Source organism: Ursus maritimus, unplaced genomic scaffold (assembly GCF_017311325.1).
Source record: "Ursus maritimus isolate PB19 unplaced genomic scaffold, ASM1731132v1 scaffold_6, whole genome shotgun sequence".
Classification (NCBI taxonomy): Eukaryota; Metazoa; Chordata; class Mammalia; order Carnivora; family Ursidae; genus Ursus; species Ursus maritimus.
The window spans coordinates 58,390,037-58,414,300 of NW_024426774.1; the positions used below are offsets into that span (position 1 = coordinate 58,390,037).

Below are 24,264 nucleotides of genomic sequence, written 5' to 3' on the forward strand. Positions count from 1 at the left end.
ACGGTTTGATATCAGAAAATCAATGTTCTTCATCATACTATTACTAAAGGTGAAAAATCAAGACAATGTAGATTTAAATCAAATCAAATGTAGATTTAAATTAGCATTAAAAGGGAACTTTTTAAAAAAAGACTTTGAGAGAGAGAGCACACACACAGAGAGAGAAGCAGGCTCCTCACGGAGCAGAGAGCCCAACGTGGGGCTCCATCCCAGGACCCTGAGATCATGACCTAAGCCGAAAGCAGACACTTAACCGACTGAGCCACCCAGGTGCCCCAAAGGGAACTTTTGATAAAAGATTAACTAGCATTAAACTCACAGCAAACACACATTTAATAGAGCAAATTTAGACTCTCAGGCAGAAAAAAACAAAAATGCCTCCTACCACAACCACTGTCAAATACAGACTGGCAACCTAGCCAAAACAAAGAGAATGAGAAGTACAAGGATTGCAAAGGAAGAGATAAGACTGTCATTATTTGCATTTACATAGACAACCCAAGAGAACCAATACTAGAAATAATATGCCTTCATTGAAACTGCAAATACAAGAACACACCAAGTTCAATATATTTCTCTGTACCAGATATAAGAAGACACCATTTTCAATGGCCACAAAATTTATAAAGTGCCTAGGAACTAGCCAACACAACAGAGACAAACAAAATATCAACAAACACACATACACATAATGTCCTGAATAGAGACTGAAATTATGTTCATAAATGAGATGATTTGACCTTATAAATATGTCAATTCCAAATAACCTATAAATTCAATGTAATTCCAATAAAAATCTGTTTTTTTTTAAAAAGGGAATTTGATAAACTGATATTACAACTTAAATAGAAGAATAAAAATCCACAAATAGCTAATTTTCACAAAGTGTGACAAAACAGATTCACCTATCAAATATTAGGACATATTACAAAGTAACATTAATCGGGACTGTTGTACTGGGAAAGGAACTGATACATATGTCAATAGAACAGAGATCCTCAAAATTGCATGTTTACGGGAACTTGGTATGTAATAAAATGGGGAAAATATGTACTATTAGGGAGATGGTTAGAAAAACGGACTACAATCCTATTCTGCATGCCCAAAAGATATTCACACTCACAAGACCCAAAAAGATATAACTTGGTACCAAGGTCGCTTAGCTTGGCAGAAGATATACCACAGTAAACATATCATGTAGAGGAAGGCATTCTACTTAGGTAAGCCTCATGTGCCACAGGAACCACTGTCTTGTAAAAATCCCTAACAGTAGGTTCCAGGTCTCTGCAATGAGCAAAAGCTCAGTTACCAGTCCTACCTTACTCAGCGAAGTCTTAAAACCTGTACTTTTTCTTTGTACAACCAAACATGTTGCTGAGTAAGCAGCTTGCATTCCATATTTATCCTAACTCAACAGATTTCCAAGGAAATTGTGCTAAGGAGAAGGTAAAACCAAGATCATTTTCCCATACATGGAGAAAAGGGGTTTTGTTAACCCTTTTTCTTTAATGACTAGCTGGAGAGAAAGTTGGATTCATACCACATACCGTATCCAAAAATGAATTCCAATTAAATTAAAGACCTAAATGTAAATGGTGAAACTATAAAACTGATAGAAGAACAAGACCCAAAAACCACAACTGGGAAAATTAAAGATTTCTATTCCATGAAGGACGCCAAAGACAAGAATTAACAAATGACAAAACTTATTTACAACATCGGCACCTCACAAGAGAGTATCATGTCTAAAATACATAAAAAATTTTTTACTACACAATTAGCAGGAAAGATAAAAACCTAATAGAAAAAAGGGCAAATTACAAGTATTTTTCACAGGATGGAAAACGAGAATGACTAAAAGCATATGCCTAGCCTCATTAGTAATCAGACAATGCAGATTAAGACAAAACACAGTTTCACACATATCATATTAACAAAAATCAGAAAATGTCAAGTGCTGCTGAAGATGCAGATAAAATGAAACCCTCATGCCTTGCTGGTCCAAGTGTAGAGTGGTACAACCATTCCTGAGAAAAATTCAGCCTTACTTACCTGAAATTAAATATGCATCAACCCCGAACCCAAGCCATTCTACTCTAGGACATATATCCCATAGAAACTACAGGGCAGGTTCACAGGAAGACACGTACAAGTTTGTAGAAGGTGGAACAGCTGGAACAACTTAAGTATCTATGACTAGAGGAAAAGATCAACTATGGTATGTTAATGCAGCACAATAATATGCACCAGTCAGGAGCATGTTATATAAGGTAACATGAATAGGTCTTAAAACCTAATATTTTATGAAAGTTAGGAGCAAAATGAGTATCATTTATATAGAAAACAGATAAAATATATATTTTTTCAAGGAAATATATCAAAAATTTGGAAAATGGCTTGTAAAGATAAACATTAAATATAGTAGGGAATAAGGAGTATGGATTTGCAGGCAGGAGAGGAATAAAAGCTAGTAAGGTGAAATAAAACAGAACAAAAGTGTAGCCTTTCTAGACCAATGACATGGATGTCATAAATGAAGAGTATGGCTAATGACTCAATTCTGAACACCTGAGATCCTTACAAACCAAAACACTTATTTTACATGAGCAGAAACACTGTTAATGATGTTTAAACACTATTTCTTTAAATGTGAAAAACTATTCATGGGACATATGGTAAGTATTCCACAGGATTTATACATTTGCTGAGTTTAAAAGAAACAGTTCATTCTCCCAAATAAGATAAGCTAAATAAAAAACTAATATGAAAGAACATTTCAAGGCAATGCTGAAAAAAACAAAATTTCTTGTGTTGAATAAATATTCCAATCTGTTTTTCTAAGTTAGGCCATTCTCATATTCAGCAAAATAATTTTAAATTACATTTTGGGCAAAGTTATAAGTACAAGTGAATTTTGATTTTTTAAAATTTTTTGATTAAGTATATGTAATTCTGAAATTCTAGATGGATATAAATCCTTTGTCACATTTTAACAGGATGTAAGGAGTTTCGATATACACAGAAAAATTTACAAAACATATATACTTGCTGTAAAATCGTACTTTTGATTTTGCTTTACATTTTTTAAGAGCACTCTCTTGTGAGGCAGATGTAGCAGCTATCCCCAATGTTGTCAATGAGGAAACTAAAAAATAATGTGAGTTAAATCGTATAGTAAGTTCATAGTGGTATTCAGACTAACATCTTGATTTCCCAAAACCTAGATTTGTGGTCTTGTTTTTATTTATAACCCTGTAGGTAATTTTCATGTAAATGTAAATCTGATATTTTTCTTTAAATCACAAGGAAATAGAACAAATTGGTCTGCAGTATTTAATATACATGATATGAAGAAAAAGACACTTTTTATATTAATTCCAATCCTGAAAAAGAGTTAACAGTTTATCTTCAAAAAAAGTCAACCAAGTTTAATATATTTTTATTTGTCCATTAAAAGTAACTTCACAACCTATTAAAAAGGAAATTTTAACTGAAAAACAATTTCTATTTTTTCTATTAAAGCATAAGATAAAGGATAGCTGTATTCAAGTAAATGTATAATTACGACATGACAGACTAAATCAAGTACCCAAATAAATGTTAAACATGAAAATTTATACTCCTCTTACCTTTTCCTTTCTAAACTGATAAAATACAACTGGAAAAAAAATTTACATGAAACCTGTTTTCTTACTGTAACTTGTGATTTATTGTTCTATTTAATTGAACACGTTTTGGTTTCAGTTAGTAATTTCTGTGAAGTAGTACTTAAATGAATTCCTAAAAATAACAATATTAGAGCTGTGAACATTACATTTAATCTCATCTAAAAAATTATACCAAAACTGTCATGATAAAAAAGGCTATAAAATTTCTCTTATTCTAAATTCCTTTCCCAGAATTCTAACAGAAAAGGCATTTTCAGACACAAATAGTTAACAGTCAGATAATGTATACTGCAATTTAGTATACTTAGCTGAAAAACAAACACCCAAAGAAAAGTGAAATTGTTTCTGTCATTCATTCTGTGTTATACTCTTCTCCTTATGCACCTTTAATAGGAGTCACACTTTCTATCCTAGAGATTCACCTTTTCTAACTTAAATAGTGCTGACTCAACATTTCACCCCCACTTCACTTCTAGCAATCAATTTAGATGTCTAACACCAAATTTAATAATCTGTTTTATCAAAAATTGTTTCAAGGACAAATTTCCATAAATTACTCTCACAACAAAAAAAGCAGAACCTCTAATTGTAGAACACAAATGTAAAATAATATACAAGAAACTTTATCTCAACTTGAAGACTAAATAATATCTGGGTGTTAAAAATTAGGCCTAAGATAAATAAATTTTACTATCATACAGTTTTTTTTCTGCACAGAGTCAATATTTGTATTTTAAATTATATGTTACTTATACTGTCATTTCAAAAGAGAGGTTCCCAAAAAGCCTTTTAATAAAATTCTATGCTGAGTATATATTTGGTTCTTATATGCTTTTGTGTGAACTGTTCTAGAATTACTTATTTGATGAACTTAAGTCTATAAGAAGATGAAAATACTCAATCTTTATCAAATAATTCCAGGTTTGAAAAATATCTGTAAATGTATTCTTGTGTACCTGTATTCCTGATATTATTATTTTGTAGTATGGTCACAGCAAGTATATGGATTTTCCAATTTTGTGAGGAAATACTCAGTGTAATGAAATTTAACTGCCTTTAAAATCATTATTAAACACAAAACAAGTCATATGTTGTCATACGCTAAATGTCAATTCAGCATTTTATTTATAGTCTCAGTAGTAAAAACTAAACCTAAAAGAAATGTGTATCCAATGTGACACGTTTTCAATGTTTACAGAAGAACCTGAATATGGAATTTAAAAAGTAATCATACTAGGGGAAAGCAGAGAATCCATGAGAAGATTTAAATCATTACTGATTATATTGTTATATGCAAACTCAAAGGATTTGAGTCTTGGCTGGAGAAAAAGAAAGTAAATCTTTCATACATTCTGATTTATCCAGGATGAAAACTAGTCATATTGTAAAGGGATAAAAAGTTCTGTGATCCTCAGAAGAAATGGAAATAATCTGTAAGAAAGATAAATTTTTGCCTTTTTACTAGCAGGAGAAACTATAAGGGCTAAATATCACTCTAGAACCATCTCCTTCAGAATACCCCTAGTGACCTTTACAAGATAAATTTTTAAAAATACAATAAAAGGTAACAGTATCAATTGTTGGTAGGTAAAAACATATTACTGTCAAAGCAAACCCAAGACTGGATATAACACAGATCAGAAAATTTTTATTATTCAGTTTAAAATTGAAAAAAAAAAGTAGACTTTGCCTGTTCTCATATTTATATGTTATCACTCAATTTCTGAGGATTCCAAATCAATTAAGCTCTAACTTTAAAAAGCATTAAATTAAAGACCCCTACTGCAGCAGTGTATTCTATAGTTCATCAATCTTATTTTCAATAAAACATAGGATTTTAAATAAGATGAAAATGATAGCAGTCTCCATAATCTTAAAATCTAGGTGAAACAAATATCTTCATGGTCCAATAACTTGTAAAATGTAACCAGGTCACTAGACCAACAAACTAGTGTACAACTTTAATAATTTCTAGCAGCAAAACACCTGGAATAGCCATTAACAAATGTGTTCATTGGATTGTAGATTAATTTCTTTGTAAGAAGTAATTTTTAAAAAGTATAGTTCAATTGCAGGCAAACATGAAAGATATCAAAGATCTTGTTTATCTCCACCTTTCCCAGTGGAATCAGGTGCAACTGGAACCTTACTAGTTTCAACAAAAACAGATTCAAAGGCAGCTTCCTGTTCATCCAAAGAATCACCAGCCGTGGCTCCTTTAGTTAGTGTTGTGTTGGTAAAAGATTGTTGCTGCTTGGAAATTTTGCTGGATTCCACTGCTTTTCTACCTCTTCTTTTACCAAGAATTTTGACATAATTAGCAGGTATAAGTCCTGTTGTTTGACCATCAAGACTAGCCAGAAGCCAACCACGCACTTTGGGTTGTTGTTCTGATGGAAGAAAAGACATCCTTGTAATTATAACACACTTTGGAGTCCAACAAAATATGGATAATAAAATATTAAGTAAAATCTATACTTACATACTAAAATATATAAACAGTATATATATTCAAAATCAAATGATGAGTAGGCTTAACAGTTCTAAGGTCCCTTCTTATAATTTATACTTTTTATTTTATACTTAGTAAATATATTTTCAACCTTGAAAAACATGAAGTTTATATCGGTTGGTCCATTCATAAAGTAAGGAGATTTGGTTCTCCCAAAAGCTAAAACTAACATCAGTGTTTTTCATATTTTAAATTGAAATTTAAGAAATGAACTTCTCGTTCCTTCTCAGTAGAAGTTAGGAGCAAGTATAGAAAACATATACATTTATACAAGCCAAATTACTTTATATACTTTTGGCCAAAATATACAATTCATTCTATGTGATTGTGATGAACAATTCTTTTTTTTTTTTTAAGTAGTCTTCTTGTTAGCATGGAGCCTAATGTGGGGCTTGAACTCATGACCCTGAGACCAAGACCTGAGCTGATATCAAGAGTCGGATGCTTAACCAAGCCAGTCAAGTGCCCTTATGATGAACAATTCAAGAAAGTGAATGCTGCTGATTTTAATCCAAGATGGGCAAAAACAAAGACCTCAGTTATCTCTAGCCACATGACAAAAAAGGTAAGGCAATACTCTCAGCTTAAAGAAGGAAAGATTTATTTAATATATTCAATTTTGTATTTTGGTATGTTCAAGATAGCCTGTATCTTTAAAAAGCTGTTTAATTTTCAATTTTAGTTCAACACTGTAATTCAGGCACAATATGACATTTGTATGTTTAATACTCTACAATACAGAAAAGAAATAAAACACTTAAAATCAACCATGTCTGTGATGATCTTGTTCTAAATGCTCAACTGTGCTTTATGTGAGCAATGGAGAAAAGCAAAGAAGCAAAGCTAAAGAGTCATCATTAGTGGGAGAATAATTTGAGATATAAAATTCTCCTGAAATATTATAATGTAATTGAAAGAAACCACACTTGACCTTTCTTATATTTTATTTAGATTAAAAAAACTTAATTATTTGAAAGTGCTATTTTCACTAGAAGAAAAATATGAATATAATACTTAGAAGCTTAGCTTTTGTGTATGAGGGATGAGGCAGAGATTTAGCAAATTTGATCCAATTTTTCAATTATTTATACAATAAACAAATAATGTGAACACTGAAGGTATTTTTCCCCCTATATAGGAATGACTAAAACTAATTAAAGGCTCAAGTTTCCATTAATAGATTACATGAGAAACCACCAAAGTGGTTACAAGTGTAGGTTCTGAAGTAGGACAAACCTAGGTTCATAGTCGAACTCCATTACATCTTAGCTTTGTGATCCTGGACAATTTAGTCATTCTGAGTCTTAGTTTTCTCGTAAGTAAAATAGGGACAGTATAATAACAGTACCCATATCGTAACATTATTATAAGGGTTAAATGCAAGATGTAAACTACAGTGCCTCGCACTATAAAAGACAGCTGTTGTCACTAGCATCTTTACCAACAAAATGTTACTTTTCCTAGCAAACCTGAATCCCCACAAACAAACAAAAATCTTTCTTCCCCCCCAAATCCATTAAAAATTCTGATCATGATTACTCGGGAAAGCTAAAGGGAAAAGGCCATTTTGCCTGGAGCCATTAAAAACTATTCGTGACCTGGTCCAAAAATAAACCTGAGATATGTATACATTTTTTGCTGAGGTTCTTTAATACTTCATGACAGTAATTCCTACAATATTCATATTGGATTTTCTAAAGTAAACACTATTCAAATAAAAAAGCAATACCAGTCTGAGCAAAGACTGACAGGGATACTTACATGACACTGGATAATTTCTTTGGGTTGTTAGATTTATTACACGCAGTGCTTACTTCATGTTTTTGTGTGGGGATTAACAGAGTTTAGAATTCAAGTTTTGAGTTTAGAAGAGATTATATAAACAAAATCTTTCCTCATCTCAGTGAAGTATTACTGGAACAACCCTGCTGGGCATTTCTCCCCCACACCTCCAGATTTGGAAGTTCTAAATTGACACAAAAGAGAAATCCTAGCAACTACTTCTGAGTTAACAATGACCACGATCCTTTGTTGAAGTTTTTAATACTCCATTTACAAATTCAAAAAATTCATTTTATTACCTTTGAGAGCTAAGTTTAGCATATCGCCAGCACGGAAAGAAATTTCTTCTTCAGATACGGCAGCAAAATCATATTCTGCTCTAGCAACAACATGGTCATCCTCACCACTTGCCCAGTTCGTATTGTCTACAAACCAAATTAAGAATTAAGATTAAGGATTAGGGTTTACAGTTCACTGGCTATGGTTTATAAACTGCATAAATTTATTTGCCCAAGATAAATATGTAATTAACACCATATAAAATCCAACAATATGTTCACTAGGATATCTATTACGAACTTTCTTTTTCTTCAAGCTCAAAATTACAATTACCTGCGTATTGTTTTATTCACTTCCCTGCCAGTAAGTTTTAGAAAGATAAGGGAATTATGTCCTATGTATCTTTGTATCCTCTACAGCATCAAGTTCAGTACCTTGTAGACAGTAGTTAAGCAATGTGTACTGTTATATTAAACAAACCATAAATAAATCAATAAGCCTGTTTTTGCTACATATTCATTTTCCAGTTTTCAAGTTGTTAACTGAAAATATAACTGGATCAAAATAATATATACAAATGAATATGAAGAATGTTAATTTAACAAATCTATTCTTGAAATTTGAGATTGTTATATGGTTTTTGAACCCATTCTCTCACTCTTACCTGTTACTTCATCATTATGGGTAGACAGCAGTTTCCAGATGAGGTAAGGACCACCAAGGATAACAGCAAAGAACAAGAATATTGGCCAAGATTTTGCTGAGTTAGCTGCTCTGTCCTCAGCACCAAGGCAAGCCACAGTTCCTTCACTTTCTGCCCACAGGTCCTCATTCTCAGAGCCCCTTCTTAAGCCTATCATCCACTGCAATCGTCTGTAAAGATACCTAATAGTCCTAACTAATGCAAAAGCTGAAAAAACCTTTGTGAAATGTATTTTTAATCGGGAAAAGTGATTTGCTACATCCAATACAGCCCTGAAACTGTTATAGACAGCTGAAAAGGTAGCATCCATCATCATACTGACGGAGGCAAATGCATGCACAATACTTTCAATGGACTGAAATGCACCTCTGCTGCTTTCTTCAGCTTGCTGAACAAATCTACTAGGTGGCAGATCATCTACACGGAGGCGGTTATAGCCCAACCCATTATATCCATAACTATAAGGGCTATAGCTTCCATAAAATGAATTTCCATAGGCACCATATCCTGAAGAAAATGAACTGTAAGCAGGTCTGAAAGTATTCACACTGCTGCTTCCTGTCTGCTGTGATGGCCTTGGAAGAATAGGTGGGGGCACTCTGGTAAGTGTTGGTTGTCCAGGTCTTGTTAATAAAGTAGGACCCAAATCAGCAGATCTAAAACCAAATAAAGATTCAAAATAGTAACTTAAGCACATAATAAATTCAATTAAAAGTAACTATTAAACACCTCTTACATATCTAGTGTTAACAACAGATCTATTGAAGATAAGAATTAGTCTCTAATATCCACATGCTTAGAATCTCAGTCTTAAAATGAATAAGCAAAATAGCTGACTAAACTCTGATATTTTCTCGTTTACTTATGCTGGCATTATTAGAAGTATCTTTATTTTCTCAGAGTTAGGTACAACTACATATCTATCTATCCTTGCACCTAAATGGCACTATCTTTATTACTGTAGTTTTAAAATAGGTCTTAGTATCCAATAAAACAAGTCCTCCTACAATGTTCTTCAACTTCAAGAGTGTTTTGGCTACTTGACCCTTGGAATTTCCACATTCCACATTTTAGTATCAGAGTTTGAAGTTCCATACCCTCTCCCCCCAAAAACCCAATTGAGATTGTTTGGGATTATACTGAATCTGAAGGTTAATTTGACATAAACCACATCTTTACAATAGTGAGAGTTTCAACTCACATTTATTAGGTCTTTTAAAGATTTTTCTCATTAATGGTTTTTAAAAATAACTTTATTGAGTCTCCACAGTGTTTTATAGTTTCCATGTGGCAGGTTTTCTCTAAATTTATTCACATATACTTGATATTTTTTGATGCTATTGTAAATGGTGTCTTCTAGAATTTCACTTTGATACTGTTATGTAAAAATATTAGATTTTAAAAAAATATAGTCCTTGTATCCAGCAATCTTGTTTTTGATTCTATTGCATTTTCAAAAACCTTAAGGATTTGCAGTCATACTGTATGTGAATAATGTTAGGTTTATTTCTTCTTTTTCAATTCTTACAGCTCTGATTATTAAGCTAATATACTTCGGACATGCTGTACAATCTTGAATAGAAGTGATAACAGGGATCGTTGTCTCATTCCTGATCTCAAAGGGAAAGTTCTCAACATGTCACCATTGATTATTATGTTTGCTGCAGGGTTGCTGTAAATTTAGTAGATCCTTTTCCATTTCTATTTGCTAAGAGTTTTTAGCATGAATGAACACTGAATCTTATCAAATGATTTCTTGGCATCTATCAAGATTATTATTTTATTTATGAATTCAATTTCTTTAGTATCATCTACTTAAAATAAGGTCTGTGGACCAGCGCTAATTTATGAGTCATATGTACAGATCTATAATGAGTAAAGTACAACAAATTTCACTGTTTAAGTAATCTGATATTGCTATGTTTTTTCTGTATTTTATAAAAGTATTGGCTATAAGCACAAATATTTTGAGAAGCACTGCTATAGGACTATTCATCTTCTCTATTTGTAAATTATACCTTGCTTCAACCCCTAAATTTCTTCCCTTCCTTTCTCTATTTTCTGTACTTTTGTCTCTTTGTACAAAAATATGTTAGATATTTTCTTCCTATCCTTCAGGTCACTGCTATTCAAGGGCCAATCCACCACCAAAATAAGTATCTTGTACCATAATGTAAACCAATGAATTCTTTTTTTTTTTTTTTTTTAGATTTTATTTATTTGACAGAGAGACAGCCAGCGAGAGAGGGAACACAACCAGGGGGAGTGGGAGAGGAAGAAGCAGGCTTCCCAGTGGAGCAGGGAGCCCGATGCAGGGCTCAATCCCAGGACCCCAGAATCATGCCCTGAGCCAAAGGCAGACACCTAACTACTGAGCCACCCAGGCGCCCCTAAATCAATGAATTCTTAATACCTATCAAACTAAATAGTGTGCTCAGTGTCAACATTGTTTTACATCCTGGCTGAAGTTTCATTATTTTGTGGACTGCTATTACACAGTTTGAAAAACAACGGCCAGTCCGTACTCTCCATAGTTACAGGACACACTTAGAACACTGCTCTAAGTCACTAATTCACTCTAGCAATGTCTAATCTGTGGTTAAACCCAAAGAGTTCTTAATTTTGGTTATTGTATTTTTTGTTCTAGATATTCCTTTTCCTTTTAATAGTTTCCAAATATCTACCAAAATTCCTTATGTTCTCTTCTATTGCCTTCAACATATTAAATAATGTTAACTTAAAGTCTCTTTGGTAACTGCATTTTTCTGGAGTCCCTATGAATCTGTTTTTTCATCTGTTGTTTTACTTAGTATCCATTTATGTTATCTAATGTCTTTCTGGGTCCTGCTATTTGGTTTTGCTTATGCATCAGACATACATGAAGAACTGTAGCAATAATTTGAGACCCTGGATGATGCTCTCTTCCCCCAGATGTATTTCATTCTGGATACTGGTTTCTTAACTATCCTCCAGTTTACTTCAAGCAGGCTGCTAAGGCTATTATCAATCCATGATATCCTTAATCTAATTTCAGGAACTGAGATGATTTGAAGCTGGGCTTATATTGTTAAGGGCCTGTTTGGTTCTTTTAAACACTCATAGATGTATCTTTTCAGGGTCATAACACAAGGTGTGGGTAATTTATCAGCACCTCCAGACCACTCGACTCTGAGTCCAAGAGTCTGTCATGCTCCAAGAGCCTGTCAAAAGTGCTCTTCAACTAGCTTCTCATCATCCAAACTGCTTCTTTTGGAATCAGCAGCAGCTTCTACGGAAATCCACTCTCACCTTTGTGGATTTCCATCTTTCTCTAGATCTGAGCTCCATAAAACTTTATCTTCTTATTTGTTCTAGAATGCATTCAAACAGATGTTTTTATTTTTATTTTTAAAGATTTTATTTATTTATTTGACACACAGAGAGAGACAGCCAGCGAGAGAGGGAACACAAGCAGGGGGAGTGGGAGAGGAAGAGGAAGAGGAAGAAGCAGGCTACCAGTGGAGGAGCCTGATGCGGGCTCGAACCCAGAACGCCGGGATCACACCGTGAGCCGAAGGCAGACGCTTAACGACTGAGCTACCCAGGCGCCCCCAAACAGATGTTTTTAAGCAGATGTTTTTATATTCTGCTTAGAATTTCTATTTGTCTTCAATAGGGTTTTTTTCCTAAATTACTTCTGCCATCATCAGAAGTCCTTCCCACAATTCTTTGTCCATCATTATATAGTATCTTACATTCCTATACATGTCTGCCTCTTCTACAATGTGAGCTCCTCACAGGTATAGGAGTTATCCTTGTTTCTCCATCACCTACTATAGTGCTTAGCATATAATAGGTACTGATACAAACACTATGAAGTCTCTCTTTAGTGAATATTTAAAACACATATATCACAATTAATACAGATTATTTTTTCTTTATATATCCTTCTATTGTTTTTATAAATTTCAATGAATATGTTAGTTTAAAAATTATAATTAAATGTAAAGACTTGATAAGAAAAAAAAGAAAGTTTTCCTCTTACTCTTCTCTGGTTTGAATGCTATCTATTTCTGGCATATGCAAGTATATTCAGTGTCCACATACAGTCTGGCTTTCTGTTACAACCAGCAAAATAAGAACAACTAAATAGGCCTATGACTTAGAATAATAAAAGATGTATATTCAGTGCTGAATGTGCCAAGAGTCTACCAACCCAACTTTTTATTTTGAAAAATTTCAAACAAAAGAAAGTTGAAAGTACAATTAATACCCACATTCCTTCCATCTAGATTCGACAACTGCTATTGTTTTGCTGTATTTGCTTTCTTTCTCTCACTCTCTAGTCTTTTAAAAATTCTTGAACCAGGGGTGCCTGGGTGGCTCAGTCGGTTAAGTGTCTGCCTTCAGTTAGGTCATGACCCAGGGTCCTGGGATTGAACCACATAGGGCTCCCTGCTCAGTGGGGAGCCTGCTTCTCCCTCTCCCTGCCACTCCTCCTGCTTGTGCGCTCTCTCTCTCTCTCTCTGTGTCAAATAAATAAATAAATAAAAATCTAAAAAAAGAAAAAGAAAAAAAAGAAACCTCACTGGTTCTCTTTAAAAACAAAACAAAACAAAAACAAATGGAACTAGTGCATTGCTTGAGGCTGTGGGTTCAATACCTTGGCTTCTAAAAAGAGATTATAAAATTTGCTGACAATAGTTTAAGAATTTTAGAAAGTTACAGAACTAAGAAGGGTAGGACTCTGATTAACCTCTCAAGCACAGGAAATGAAACAAATTAACAACTGACTCAATGACTTAATCTTTGATATCCTTAATCTAAGCCACCATTTTTATACTCGGCTCTTACATGGGAGGGTGGATGCTGAAGGAGCAGTGAGAGGCAACAGGAAACCTACTAGACAGAGAGAGGTAAATGTAGAAAGGAAACAACTAAAAAACTCAAAAAGGAAACAGAACCTACTCAAAACAAACATATCAAGAAGACACACAAGAAGAAATAAAAACACTAAGAAACCAAACTAATAAAAATTAACAATAAGAATGAGAAGTCAGCTTCTTGGGAAGATGGTGGAGGAGTAGGGGACCCTAGTTTCATCTGGTCCATGGAATTCAGCTAGATAGCTATCAAATCATTCTGAATACCTGTGAACTCAACCAGAGATCTAGGAAAAGAATTGCTGCAACTCTACAAATAGAAAAGTGACCACTTTTTGCAAGGCAGGAGGTGCAGAGAAGTGAATTTGAGGCGGTATATTGGAAGATAAACTGCGGGGGAAGGGAGCCTTCATAAACCGGCTACAGGAAAGTGATATAACAGCAGACCATAAAATCGGAACTTTTAGAAACATGCTCTGGTGGGGGACGTCCCTGCCTTAAAAGGTGCTCAGGTGCCGAAACAGGTGGAATCCTAGGGGGTACAGTGTGGTCTCAGGATCCCCGGGGTCACAGAAAGAACAGGGGTGCCTGAAAACAGCAGAGTTCCCAAGGGTCGGAGCAGGGATGCCAGCCGCAAACAGTAAGGCCATGAGAGGGCTTTCAGTTCAGTTTGCCATAAACCATGAACCATGGCACTGTCGGGCAACTGCTATCCAAGCAGGGGCCCAGCAAAAAGCAGAATGCCAGTGACAGCCCCCTCCCTACCCTGGGAGGAGTGGTGTGGGTGCACACTGCAGGAGTCTGGAAAGTTTAGAGACTCCAAACAGGGTCATGTGCCTGAGATAAAAACACTCGATCACAGGCTGTGTGAATACAGTGTGGAGGGAAGCCAGGGAGACAAAAGTAACTGCTTTTCTGCTTTTCTGTGAGGGATCACCGTAGAGTGGGGGGCAGCTCTGGGGCTGGAGATAGGGGTGCAGCCTTTGTCATCCTCTAAAGTGGTACCAAAAGCCTTCAGGGAACAAAAGCCACTTAGAGCAATCTGAAGCTGCTTACACTGAGCCTGGCCCCCTGGCAAGGGGGGTGCAATTCCACTGGGGCAAAGACACCTGATAATCAGTGCAACAGGTTCCTCCCCCAGAAGACCAGCAGGAACATTCGGTAATATCAAGTCTACTGATCACACAAAACTGCAAATCTCCAGCACTAGGAGAAAATAGTACATAGAACTCAAGATTTTTTTCTCATAATTCTTGTCTTTCAGTTTAATTTTTTTTCCTTTTCAAATAGTTTATTTTATCAGCTCTTTTTAAAATTCTTTTTTAATTTACATTTTTACATTTACATTATATATATATATATCCATTATGTGTATGTATATATATATATATATATATATATATATATATATATCCATCCTTCATTTTTTACTTCCTTTCATGGTATTCAATTTTATTATTATTTTTTGTATATATATAAAGTTTTTCTTTCTATACAATTTTGGGATATATTTCTTCTAACAAACAGACCAAAATAAACCCAAGGCCTAGTGTATTATTCTGTTCTATCTGTTTGATTATATATTTTTTTCCTTTTTTGGTTCTGATCTCTTCTGATTTGTTTAGTGTATATTTTCCTGGGGTCATGGTTGATATTTCTGGATTCTGTTCCCTTGCTTATCTATTCCTCTCTGGACAAAATGACAAGATGGAAAAACTCACCTCAGAAAAAAAGAGACAGTACTGACTGCCAGAGACTTAATCAATATGGATGTAAGTAAGAAGTCGGAGCTACGATTCAGAATAATGATTATAAAGATACTAGCTTTGAAAAAAAGCATAGAAGACACCAGAGAATCCCTTTCTGGAGAAATAAAAGAACTAAAATGTAATTTGCTCAAAATAAAAAAGGGTATTACTGAGATACAATCAAAACTGAAGGCTCTATCTGCTAGAATAAAGGCAGGAGAGAATCAGTGATACAGAAGATAAGATTATGGAGAATAAAGAAACTGAGGAAAAGAGATAAACAACTACTGGATCGCAAGGGGAGGATCTGAGAGATCAGCAATACTATAAAGTGAAACAATATTAGAAGAATTGGGGTCTCAGAGGAAGAGGAAAGAAAGAGAGAGAGAGAGGCGCAGAAAGTATATTTGAGCAAATCATAGCTGAGAACTTCCCCGATCTGGGGAAGGAAACAGGCATTTGAGTCCAGGAGGCACAGAGAACCCCCCTCAAAATCAATAAAAATAGGTCAACACCTTGACAAATAATGGCGAAGTCTGCAAATTTCAGAGACAAAAAGAAAAATCCTGAAAGCAGATTGGGACAAGAGGTCCTCAACATAGGTAGAAACATAAGACTGGCAGCAGATCTATCCACAGAGACCTGGCAGGCAAGAAAGGACTGGCATGATATATTCAGGGTGCTAAATGAGAAAAATAAAAATATGCAGCCAAGAATACTTTATCCAGCAAAGTTATCATTCAAAATAGAAGGAGAGATAAAGAGCTTAGAGGACAAACAGAAACTAAAAAAATCTGTGGTCACTAAACCAGCTTGCAAGAAATATTAAAGGAGATCCTTTAAGTGAAGAGAGAGCCCAAAAGTAACACAGACGAGAAAGGAACAGAGACAGTATACAGAAAGTAACTTTATAGGTAATACAATGGCACTAAATTCACATCTTTCAATAGTTACTCTGAATGTAAATGAGTTAAATGCCCCAATCAAAAGACACAGGTATCAGACTGAATAGAAAAGCAAGACCCATCAACACGCTGTCTATAAGAGACTCATTTTAGATTCAGAGACACCTCCAGACTGAAAGTTGGGGGGGGGTGCCTGGGTGGCTCAGTGGCTACCTTTGGCTCAGGTCATGATTTCAGGGTCCTGGGATTGAGCCCCATGTCAGGCTCCCTGCTCAATGGGCAGTCCCCTTCTCACTCTCCCTCTGCTGCTACCCCGCTTGTGCTTTCTTGCTCACGTACTCTCTCAAATAAATAAGTAAAATTGTAAAAAAAAAAAAAAAAAAAAAAAAAAAAAAAGCGAGGGGGTGGAGAGCCATTTATCATGCTAATGGACACCAAAAGAGAGCTGGGGTAGCCATCCTTATATCAGACAAAACAGATTTTAAACCAAAGACTATAATAAGAAATGAAGAAAGTCACTATATTATAATTAAAGAATCTATCCAACAAGAAGATCTAACAATTATAAATATTTATGCCCCTAACACGGAAGCAGCCAATTATATAAACCAATTAATAACAAAATTAAAGAAACATATTGATAATAATACAATAATAGTAGAGGACTTTAACACCCCACTCACAGCAATGCACAGATCATCTAAGAGGAAGATCAACAAGGAAACAAGGGCTTTGAATGACACACTGGACCAGATGGACTTCATATATTCAGAGCGTTCCATCCTAAAGCAACAGAATACACATTCTTCTCAAGTGCATAGGGAACATTCTCCACAATAGATTACATACTGGGTCACAAATCAGGTCTCAACTGGTACCAAAAGACTGGAATTATTCCCCGCATATTTTCATACCACAATGCTTGAAAACTTGAACTGAGTCACAAGAGGCAATTCAGAAGGAAAACAAATGCATGGAGGTTAAAGAGCATCTTTTTAAAGAATGAATGGGTCAACCATGAAATTAAAGAAGAATTTTAAAAATTCATGGAAACAAATGAAAATGAAAACACAACTGTTTAAAACCTTTGGGATGTAGCAAAGATGGTCCTAAGAGGGAAGTATATAGCAATACAAGCCTTTCTCAAGAAACAAGAAAAGTCTCAAATATACAACCTAACCTTACCCACCCCTAAAGGAGCTGGAGAAAGAAACACAAATGAAGCCTAACCAAGCAAGAGAAGAGAATTAATAAAGATTAGAGCAGAAATCAATGATACAGAAATCAAAAAAACAGGAACAGATCAAGGAAACTAGGAACCGGTTCTCTGAAATAATAAGATCAATAAACCCCTAGCCAGACTATTCAAAAAGAAAAGAGAAAGGACCCAAATAAATAAAATCATGAATGAAAGAGGAGAGATCACAACCAACACAAAGAAAGACAAAAAATTACAGGAACATATTATGCGCAACTATATCCCAACAAGTAAGGCAATCTGGAAGAAATGGATGCATTCCTAGAAACGTATAAACTACCAAAACTGAAACAGGCAGCAATAGAAAACCTGAACAGACCCATATCCAGCAAGGAAATTGAAGCAGTAATCAAAAATCTCCCATAAACAAGAGTCCAGGACCGGATGGCTTCCCAAGGGAATTCTACCAAACATTTAAAGAAGAATTAATACCTATTCTTCTGAAGCTGTTTCAAAAAATAGAAATGGAAGGAAAACTTCCAAACTCGTTCTATGAGGCCAGCATTACCTTGATCCCAAAACCTGACAAAGACCCCACCAAAAAGGGGCACCTGGGTGGCTCAGTCGTTAAGTGTCTGCCTTCCACTCAGGTCATGATCCCAGGGTCCTGGGATGGAGCCCCGCATCAGCTTCCTGCTTGGCAGGAAGCCTGCTTTTCCCTCTCCCACTTCCCCTGCTGGTGTTCCCTCTCTCACTGTGTCTCTCTCTGTCCAATAAATAAATTTTTAAAAATCTTCAAAAAAACAAAACAAAAAACAACAATAAAAAACAAAAAGAAAGACCCCACCAAAAAGAAGAATTACAGACCAATATCCCTAATGAGCATGGATGCAAAAATTCTCACCAAGAACTGGCCAATAGGATCCAACAGTACATTAAAAGGATTATTCACCATGAATATATCCCACCAAGTGGGATTTATTCCTGGGCTGCAGGGGTGGTTCAACATCTGCAAATCAATCAACGTGACACACCACATTAATAAAAGAAAGGATAAGAACCATATGATCCTCTCAACAGATGCAGAAAAAGCACGTGACAAAATACAGCATCCTTTCTTGATTAAAACTCTCCACAGTGTAGGGATAGAGGGAACATACCCCAATATCATAAAAGCTATATATAAAAAGCCCACAGCGAATATCATTCTCAATGAGGAAAAACTGAGAGCTTTTTCCCTAAGGTCAGGAACACGACAGGGATGTCCACTCTCACCGCTGTTGTTCAACACAGTACTAGAAGTCCTAGCCTCAGCAATCAGAAAATAAAAAGAAATAAAAGGCATCCGAATAGGCAAAGAGAAGTCAAACTCTCACTCTTCGCAGATGACATGATCCTCTATGTGGAAAACCCAAAAGACTCCACCCCAAAATTGCTAGAACTCATATGGAAATCAGCAACGTGGCAGGATATAAAATCAGTGCACAGAAATCAGTTGCATTTCTATACACTAACAATGAGATAGAAGAGAAATTAAGGAGTTGATCCTATTTACAATTATACCAAAAACCATAAGATACCTAGGAATAAACCTAGCCAAAGACGTGAAGGATCTGTACTCTGAAAACTATAGAACACTCAAGAAAGAAAGTGAGGGAGACACAAAGAAATGGCAAAACGTTCCATGCTCATGGATTGGAGGAACAAATATTGTTAAAATGTCTATGCTTCCCAGAACATGCTTCTACACATTCAATCCAATGGCTATCAAAATACCATCAACATTTTTCACACAGCTGGAACAAATAATCCTAAAATTTCTACGGAACCAGAAAAGATCCTGAATAGCCAGAGGAATGTTGAAAAAGAAAACCAAAGCTGGAGGCATCACGATTTCAGATTTCAAACTCTATTACAAAGCTGTAATCAATAAGATAGTACAGTACTGGCAAAAAAATAGACACACAGATCAATGGAATAGAATAGAGAACCCAGAAATGGACCCTCAACTCTACGGTCAACTAATCTTCAACAAAGCAGGAAAGACCATCCAATGGAAAAAAAGACAGTCTCTTCAACAAATGGTGTTGGGAAAATGGGACAGCCACATGCAGAAGAATGAAACTGAACCATTTTCTTTCTTTTCTTTTTTTAAAGATTTTATTTATTTATTTGACACAGAGAGAGAGACAGCCAGCGAGAGAAGGAACACAAGCAGGGGGAGTGGGAGAGGAAGAAGCAGGCTCCCAGTGGAAGAGACCGACGTGGGGCTTGATTCCAGAACTCCGGGATCACTCCCTGAGCTGAAGGCAGACACTTAACGGCTGAGCCACCCAGGTGCCCCAAAACTGGACCATTTTCTTACACCTTACACAAAAATAAATTCAAAATGGATGAAAGACCTAAATGTGCGATAGGAATCCATCAAAATCCTAGAGGAAAACACAGGCAGCAACCTTTGTGACGTTGGTCCCAGCAACTTCTTGCTAGACATGGCTCCAAAGGCAAGAGAAACAAAGGCAAAAATGAGCTACTGGGACTTCATCAAGATAAAAACCTTTTGTACAGCAAAGGAAACAGTTGATAAAGCCAAAAGACATCCTCCAGAATGGGAAAAGATAACTGCAAATGTGTTATCAGATAAAGGGTTAGTATCCAAAATGTATAAAGAACTTATCAAACGCAACACCCAAAGAACAAATAATCCAGTCAAGAAATGGGCAGAAGACATGAACAGACATTTCTCTGAAGACATACAAACGGCTAACAGAGATGTGAAAAAAATGCTCAACATCACTCAGCATCAGGGAAATACAAATCAAAACCACAATGAGATATCACCTCACACCAGTCAGAATGGCTAAAATTGATAAGTCAGGAAACAACACATGTTGGTGAGGATGTGGAGAAAGGGAAACCTCTTACAGTGCTGGTGGGAATGCAAGCTGGTATAGCCACTCTGTAAAACAGTATGGAGGTTCCTCAGAAAGTTGAAAATAGAGCTACCCTATGACCCAGCAATTGCACTACTGCGTATTTACCCCAAAGATACAAATGTAGTGATCTGAAGGGGCACCTGCACCTCAATGTTAATAGCAGCAATGTCCAGAGTAGCCAAACTATGGAAAGAGCTCAGATATCTAACAACAGATGAATGGATAAAGAAGATGTTGTATATATACACAGTGGGAATATTACTCAGCCATCAAGAAAATCAAATTTTGCCACTTGCAATGATGTGGATGGAACTAGAGGGTTTTACCCTAAATAAGATAAGTCAACCAGAGAAAGCCAATTATATGATTTCACTGATATGTGGAATTTAAGAAACGAAGCAGAGGAGCATAGAGGAAGGGAGGGAAAAATAAAACAAGACGAAATCAGAGAGGGAGACAAACCATTAGAGACTCAGAACACTGTAGCTACTGAGGATTGCCGGAGGGCAGGGGGTGGGGGGATGGAGTAACTGGGTGATGAGCTTTAAGGAGGGCACAGGATGTAATGAGCACTGGGTGTTATATAAGACTGATGAATTACTGAACCCTACCTCTGAAACTAATAATATGCTATATATTAATGAATTGAATATCAATTTGAAAAAAGAATGAAAATTCACTCAAGGAAAAACAATTTTTTTTTTAAAAGATTTTATTTATTTATTTGATAGAGATAGAGACAGCCAGCGAGGGAACACAAGCAGGGGGAGTGGGAGAGGAAGAGGCAGGCTCATAGCAGAGGAGCCTGACGTGGGGCTCGATCCCACAACGCCGGGATCACGCCCTGAGCCGAAGGCGGACGCCTAACCGCTGTGCCACTCAGGCGCCCCAAGGAAAAACAAATTTTATATAACAGCTAAACATAAAATAGTCAAAGAGCTCAATGATGCAATTACATCTATGAAATAAAAATTGAAATGAGATAAAAACATGTAAATATGAAGAAAATCCATTACGAATCTTAGACATGATGCTCATAGCCACAGGGATTGTCTTGCAACTATAAGGGAAGAAGAAAATTAGTTGTTGTACACTAAGAAACACAGTGGAAAATACAGAACTTGGGGAATTCCACTTCAAGTAATGGCATTTTAGGTAATCAGACTAATCCTCCCAATAAAAAAAAACTAGAAAGGCTAAAAATATATAACATTACCTGTTTAAAACATGGAAGGGTGAGGCATTGAGGAATTAAGAAGTTAATATCCAGCAGAAAGAGAAAGCTCAAGAGTCCATTTTGACAATTTCTCAAGGGACAAGGGTCAATCTCAAAGAGATGGCTGACAGGACAAGAAGTTGTGCAGAGCTTTCAACAGTTCCCTGTGCTAAGGAGACAAAAACTAGAGTTCGGAACCCCTAAACAGGAGGGCCAATGTAAAACAACACACTTCAGAATGGGACCTTAAAGGGCCATATACTAGAAATAAGGGTGAAATGGTATACAAGAAATAAGCTAGCCCTGGCAGGAACTAAAACCACAGCTTCAAAGTGGCTCAATTCTTGACTGGATTAAAATGATTCTACACTGCTAGTGGCTAAGGTGCCTGTCAAAGGTAAAACTCTCAAGAGGAAGATAGCATCCTAGGCCTCAAATTGTCTTAAATTATCTATATAATGTCCAATTCTCATTAAAAAATAATTTGGCCTATATGAACACTAAACTATATGTCAAAAAAAACCCACAACAACAACAAACAAAACCCAACCAACAACCCAGAACAACATCAGATAATACAAAGAGATCCACAGGGGTCCAGATAATAGAATTATTAGTCAGAGACTTGAAACAACTATGACTAAAATATTCAAGGAAAAAAGACAAGATTGATATTTTTCAGCACAGAATAGAAACTATAAAGCAGGACCAAATGGATATTCTAAACTGAAACTATGATTTAATAACTGGTTCAATAACAGATTAGACACTCTGAAAGAAAAATACCAGTGAACCAGAAGAGATTTTGGAAGAATATACCCAGAAGGAAGCATCAGTAACAAAAGAATACATGCAGAAAAGAGTTTAAAGTATGGGCCGTGCAGTGAAATAAACAGCACATATGCAGTTGGAGTCAAGGGGTAAAAAGATATGGGCAGAAACAGTATTTGAAGAGATAATGGCTGAGATTTTTCTGAAATTAATGAATGACATCAAGTCAGATTCAAGTATGTCTAAGAATCCCACTCCAAATAACACAAACAAAACCATTCACACTGAGGCCCAACAAAGTATAACCACTGAAAATCAAAAACAAAGAGAAAAATCTTTAAAGCCGTCAGAGGAAAAAAGAGATTCCTTCCAAAGAAGCAAGAATAAGACAGACATGGCCCAAACTCTCAGAAAGCTTATGGAAGCCCGGAAAAATGTAGGTCCCTTAAAGACAATGCTGAGTTAGAAGATCCTTAGACTCTCTAGACTTCCTGCTAACTAAACAAGAAATGTTTTTATAGTCCAAAGTGGAGTAAGTCATATATTGTTACTTGTAGCAGAAACTATTCCTGATACAATGTTTAATAGGACTCCCGGAAGAAGAGATGGGAAAGAATAGTGCTTAAACAATAAAGATATAATTAGTGAAAAATTTCCTGAATTAAAGAAAGATTGACTCCTTAGAGTGAACATTATAGGTACTGAGCATGAACACTGTAGCTACTGAGCAGAACGAAAAAATATACATGTCTGTATATTCATACCTAAGTAGAGCATAATAAAGTTGCAGGGGACCAAGGTATAAGGTAAAATCTTAAAGGTTACTAAGGAAAAAATAGTCTACATATAAAGTAATAAAAACTAGACTCAATAGAAAAATTTCTATATTTTTCTATAGCTAATTTCTATAGCTATATAACCCGGATATAAAGTCAAAAAGTATAGTACAAAGAAAGAAAATTACAGGCTAATTTCACCGAGAAATACATATGCAAAGATCTTAAAATACTAGAACAGAATTCAACATTGTATTTTACAAAATAATCACAATTAAGCAATTCATCCAGAAATTTACTCATGGAGGGAGGGAGTTAAGATGGCGGAGGAGTAGGAGACACCTTTTTCAGCCGGTCCCCGAGTCCAGCTGGATAGGTACCAGACCAGCCTAAACAACCACGGAACCAACCTGAGACGCAGGAAGACGCATCTGGATCTCTACAAATGAACATCTCCAGCGCTGAGTATTGAGGTACGAAGCGGGGAGCCATGAAACCGTGCACAGATATCGGAAGATAAACGGAAGGGGGAGGGAGCCGCCGCGTTCGGTTGCCGGGGAGCGGTAGCCACTTGCACAGGAGAGCGGGTGGGGCTCGCAGACGGCACCCGCAAAACAGCAGACTGAGACCGTGAGCCGGGTGCGCGCGCCACCAGGCATCTCGCGGAACACCGGAATCCTGGTGCGCTCACTGGATCCAGACTGAGACCGGGAGCTTCCGGAGCGTGCGCGGGGCGGCTGGCGGCTGGCGGCGTTAGAAACACAAAGGACAGAGACGCACCGGCCCTGGAAGTGAGGGCTGGGACGCCGGGTGTGGGGCGCACATCCCGGGACGCTGCAGGGTTGAGCAGCACCAACAGAAACAGAGTTAAAGTGGCCAGAACATCAGTAGAGAACGGGCCGCAATCC

The 24,264-nt window shown here is 36.2% G+C and overlaps 1 protein-coding gene across 1 annotated transcript in view; it reads right to left on the reverse strand.

Moving 5' to 3' along the window:
• Positions 1 to 5,296: 5,296 nt before the first annotated feature.
• Positions 5,297 to 24,264, reverse strand: part of PEX13 (peroxisomal biogenesis factor 13) — a 28,802-nt gene continuing 9,834 nt past the window's right edge. The window contains exons 2-4 of the mRNA XM_008699904.2: positions 8,906 to 9,600; positions 8,262 to 8,387; positions 5,297 to 6,058 (exon numbers count right to left, since the gene is read on the reverse strand). Of these exons, the coding sequence (XP_008698126.1) occupies positions 5,760 to 6,058; positions 8,262 to 8,387; positions 8,906 to 9,600 (1,120 nt within the window). The 3' untranslated portion in view covers positions 5,297 to 5,759. The remainder of the gene's footprint in view (positions 6,059 to 8,261; positions 8,388 to 8,905; positions 9,601 to 24,264) is intronic.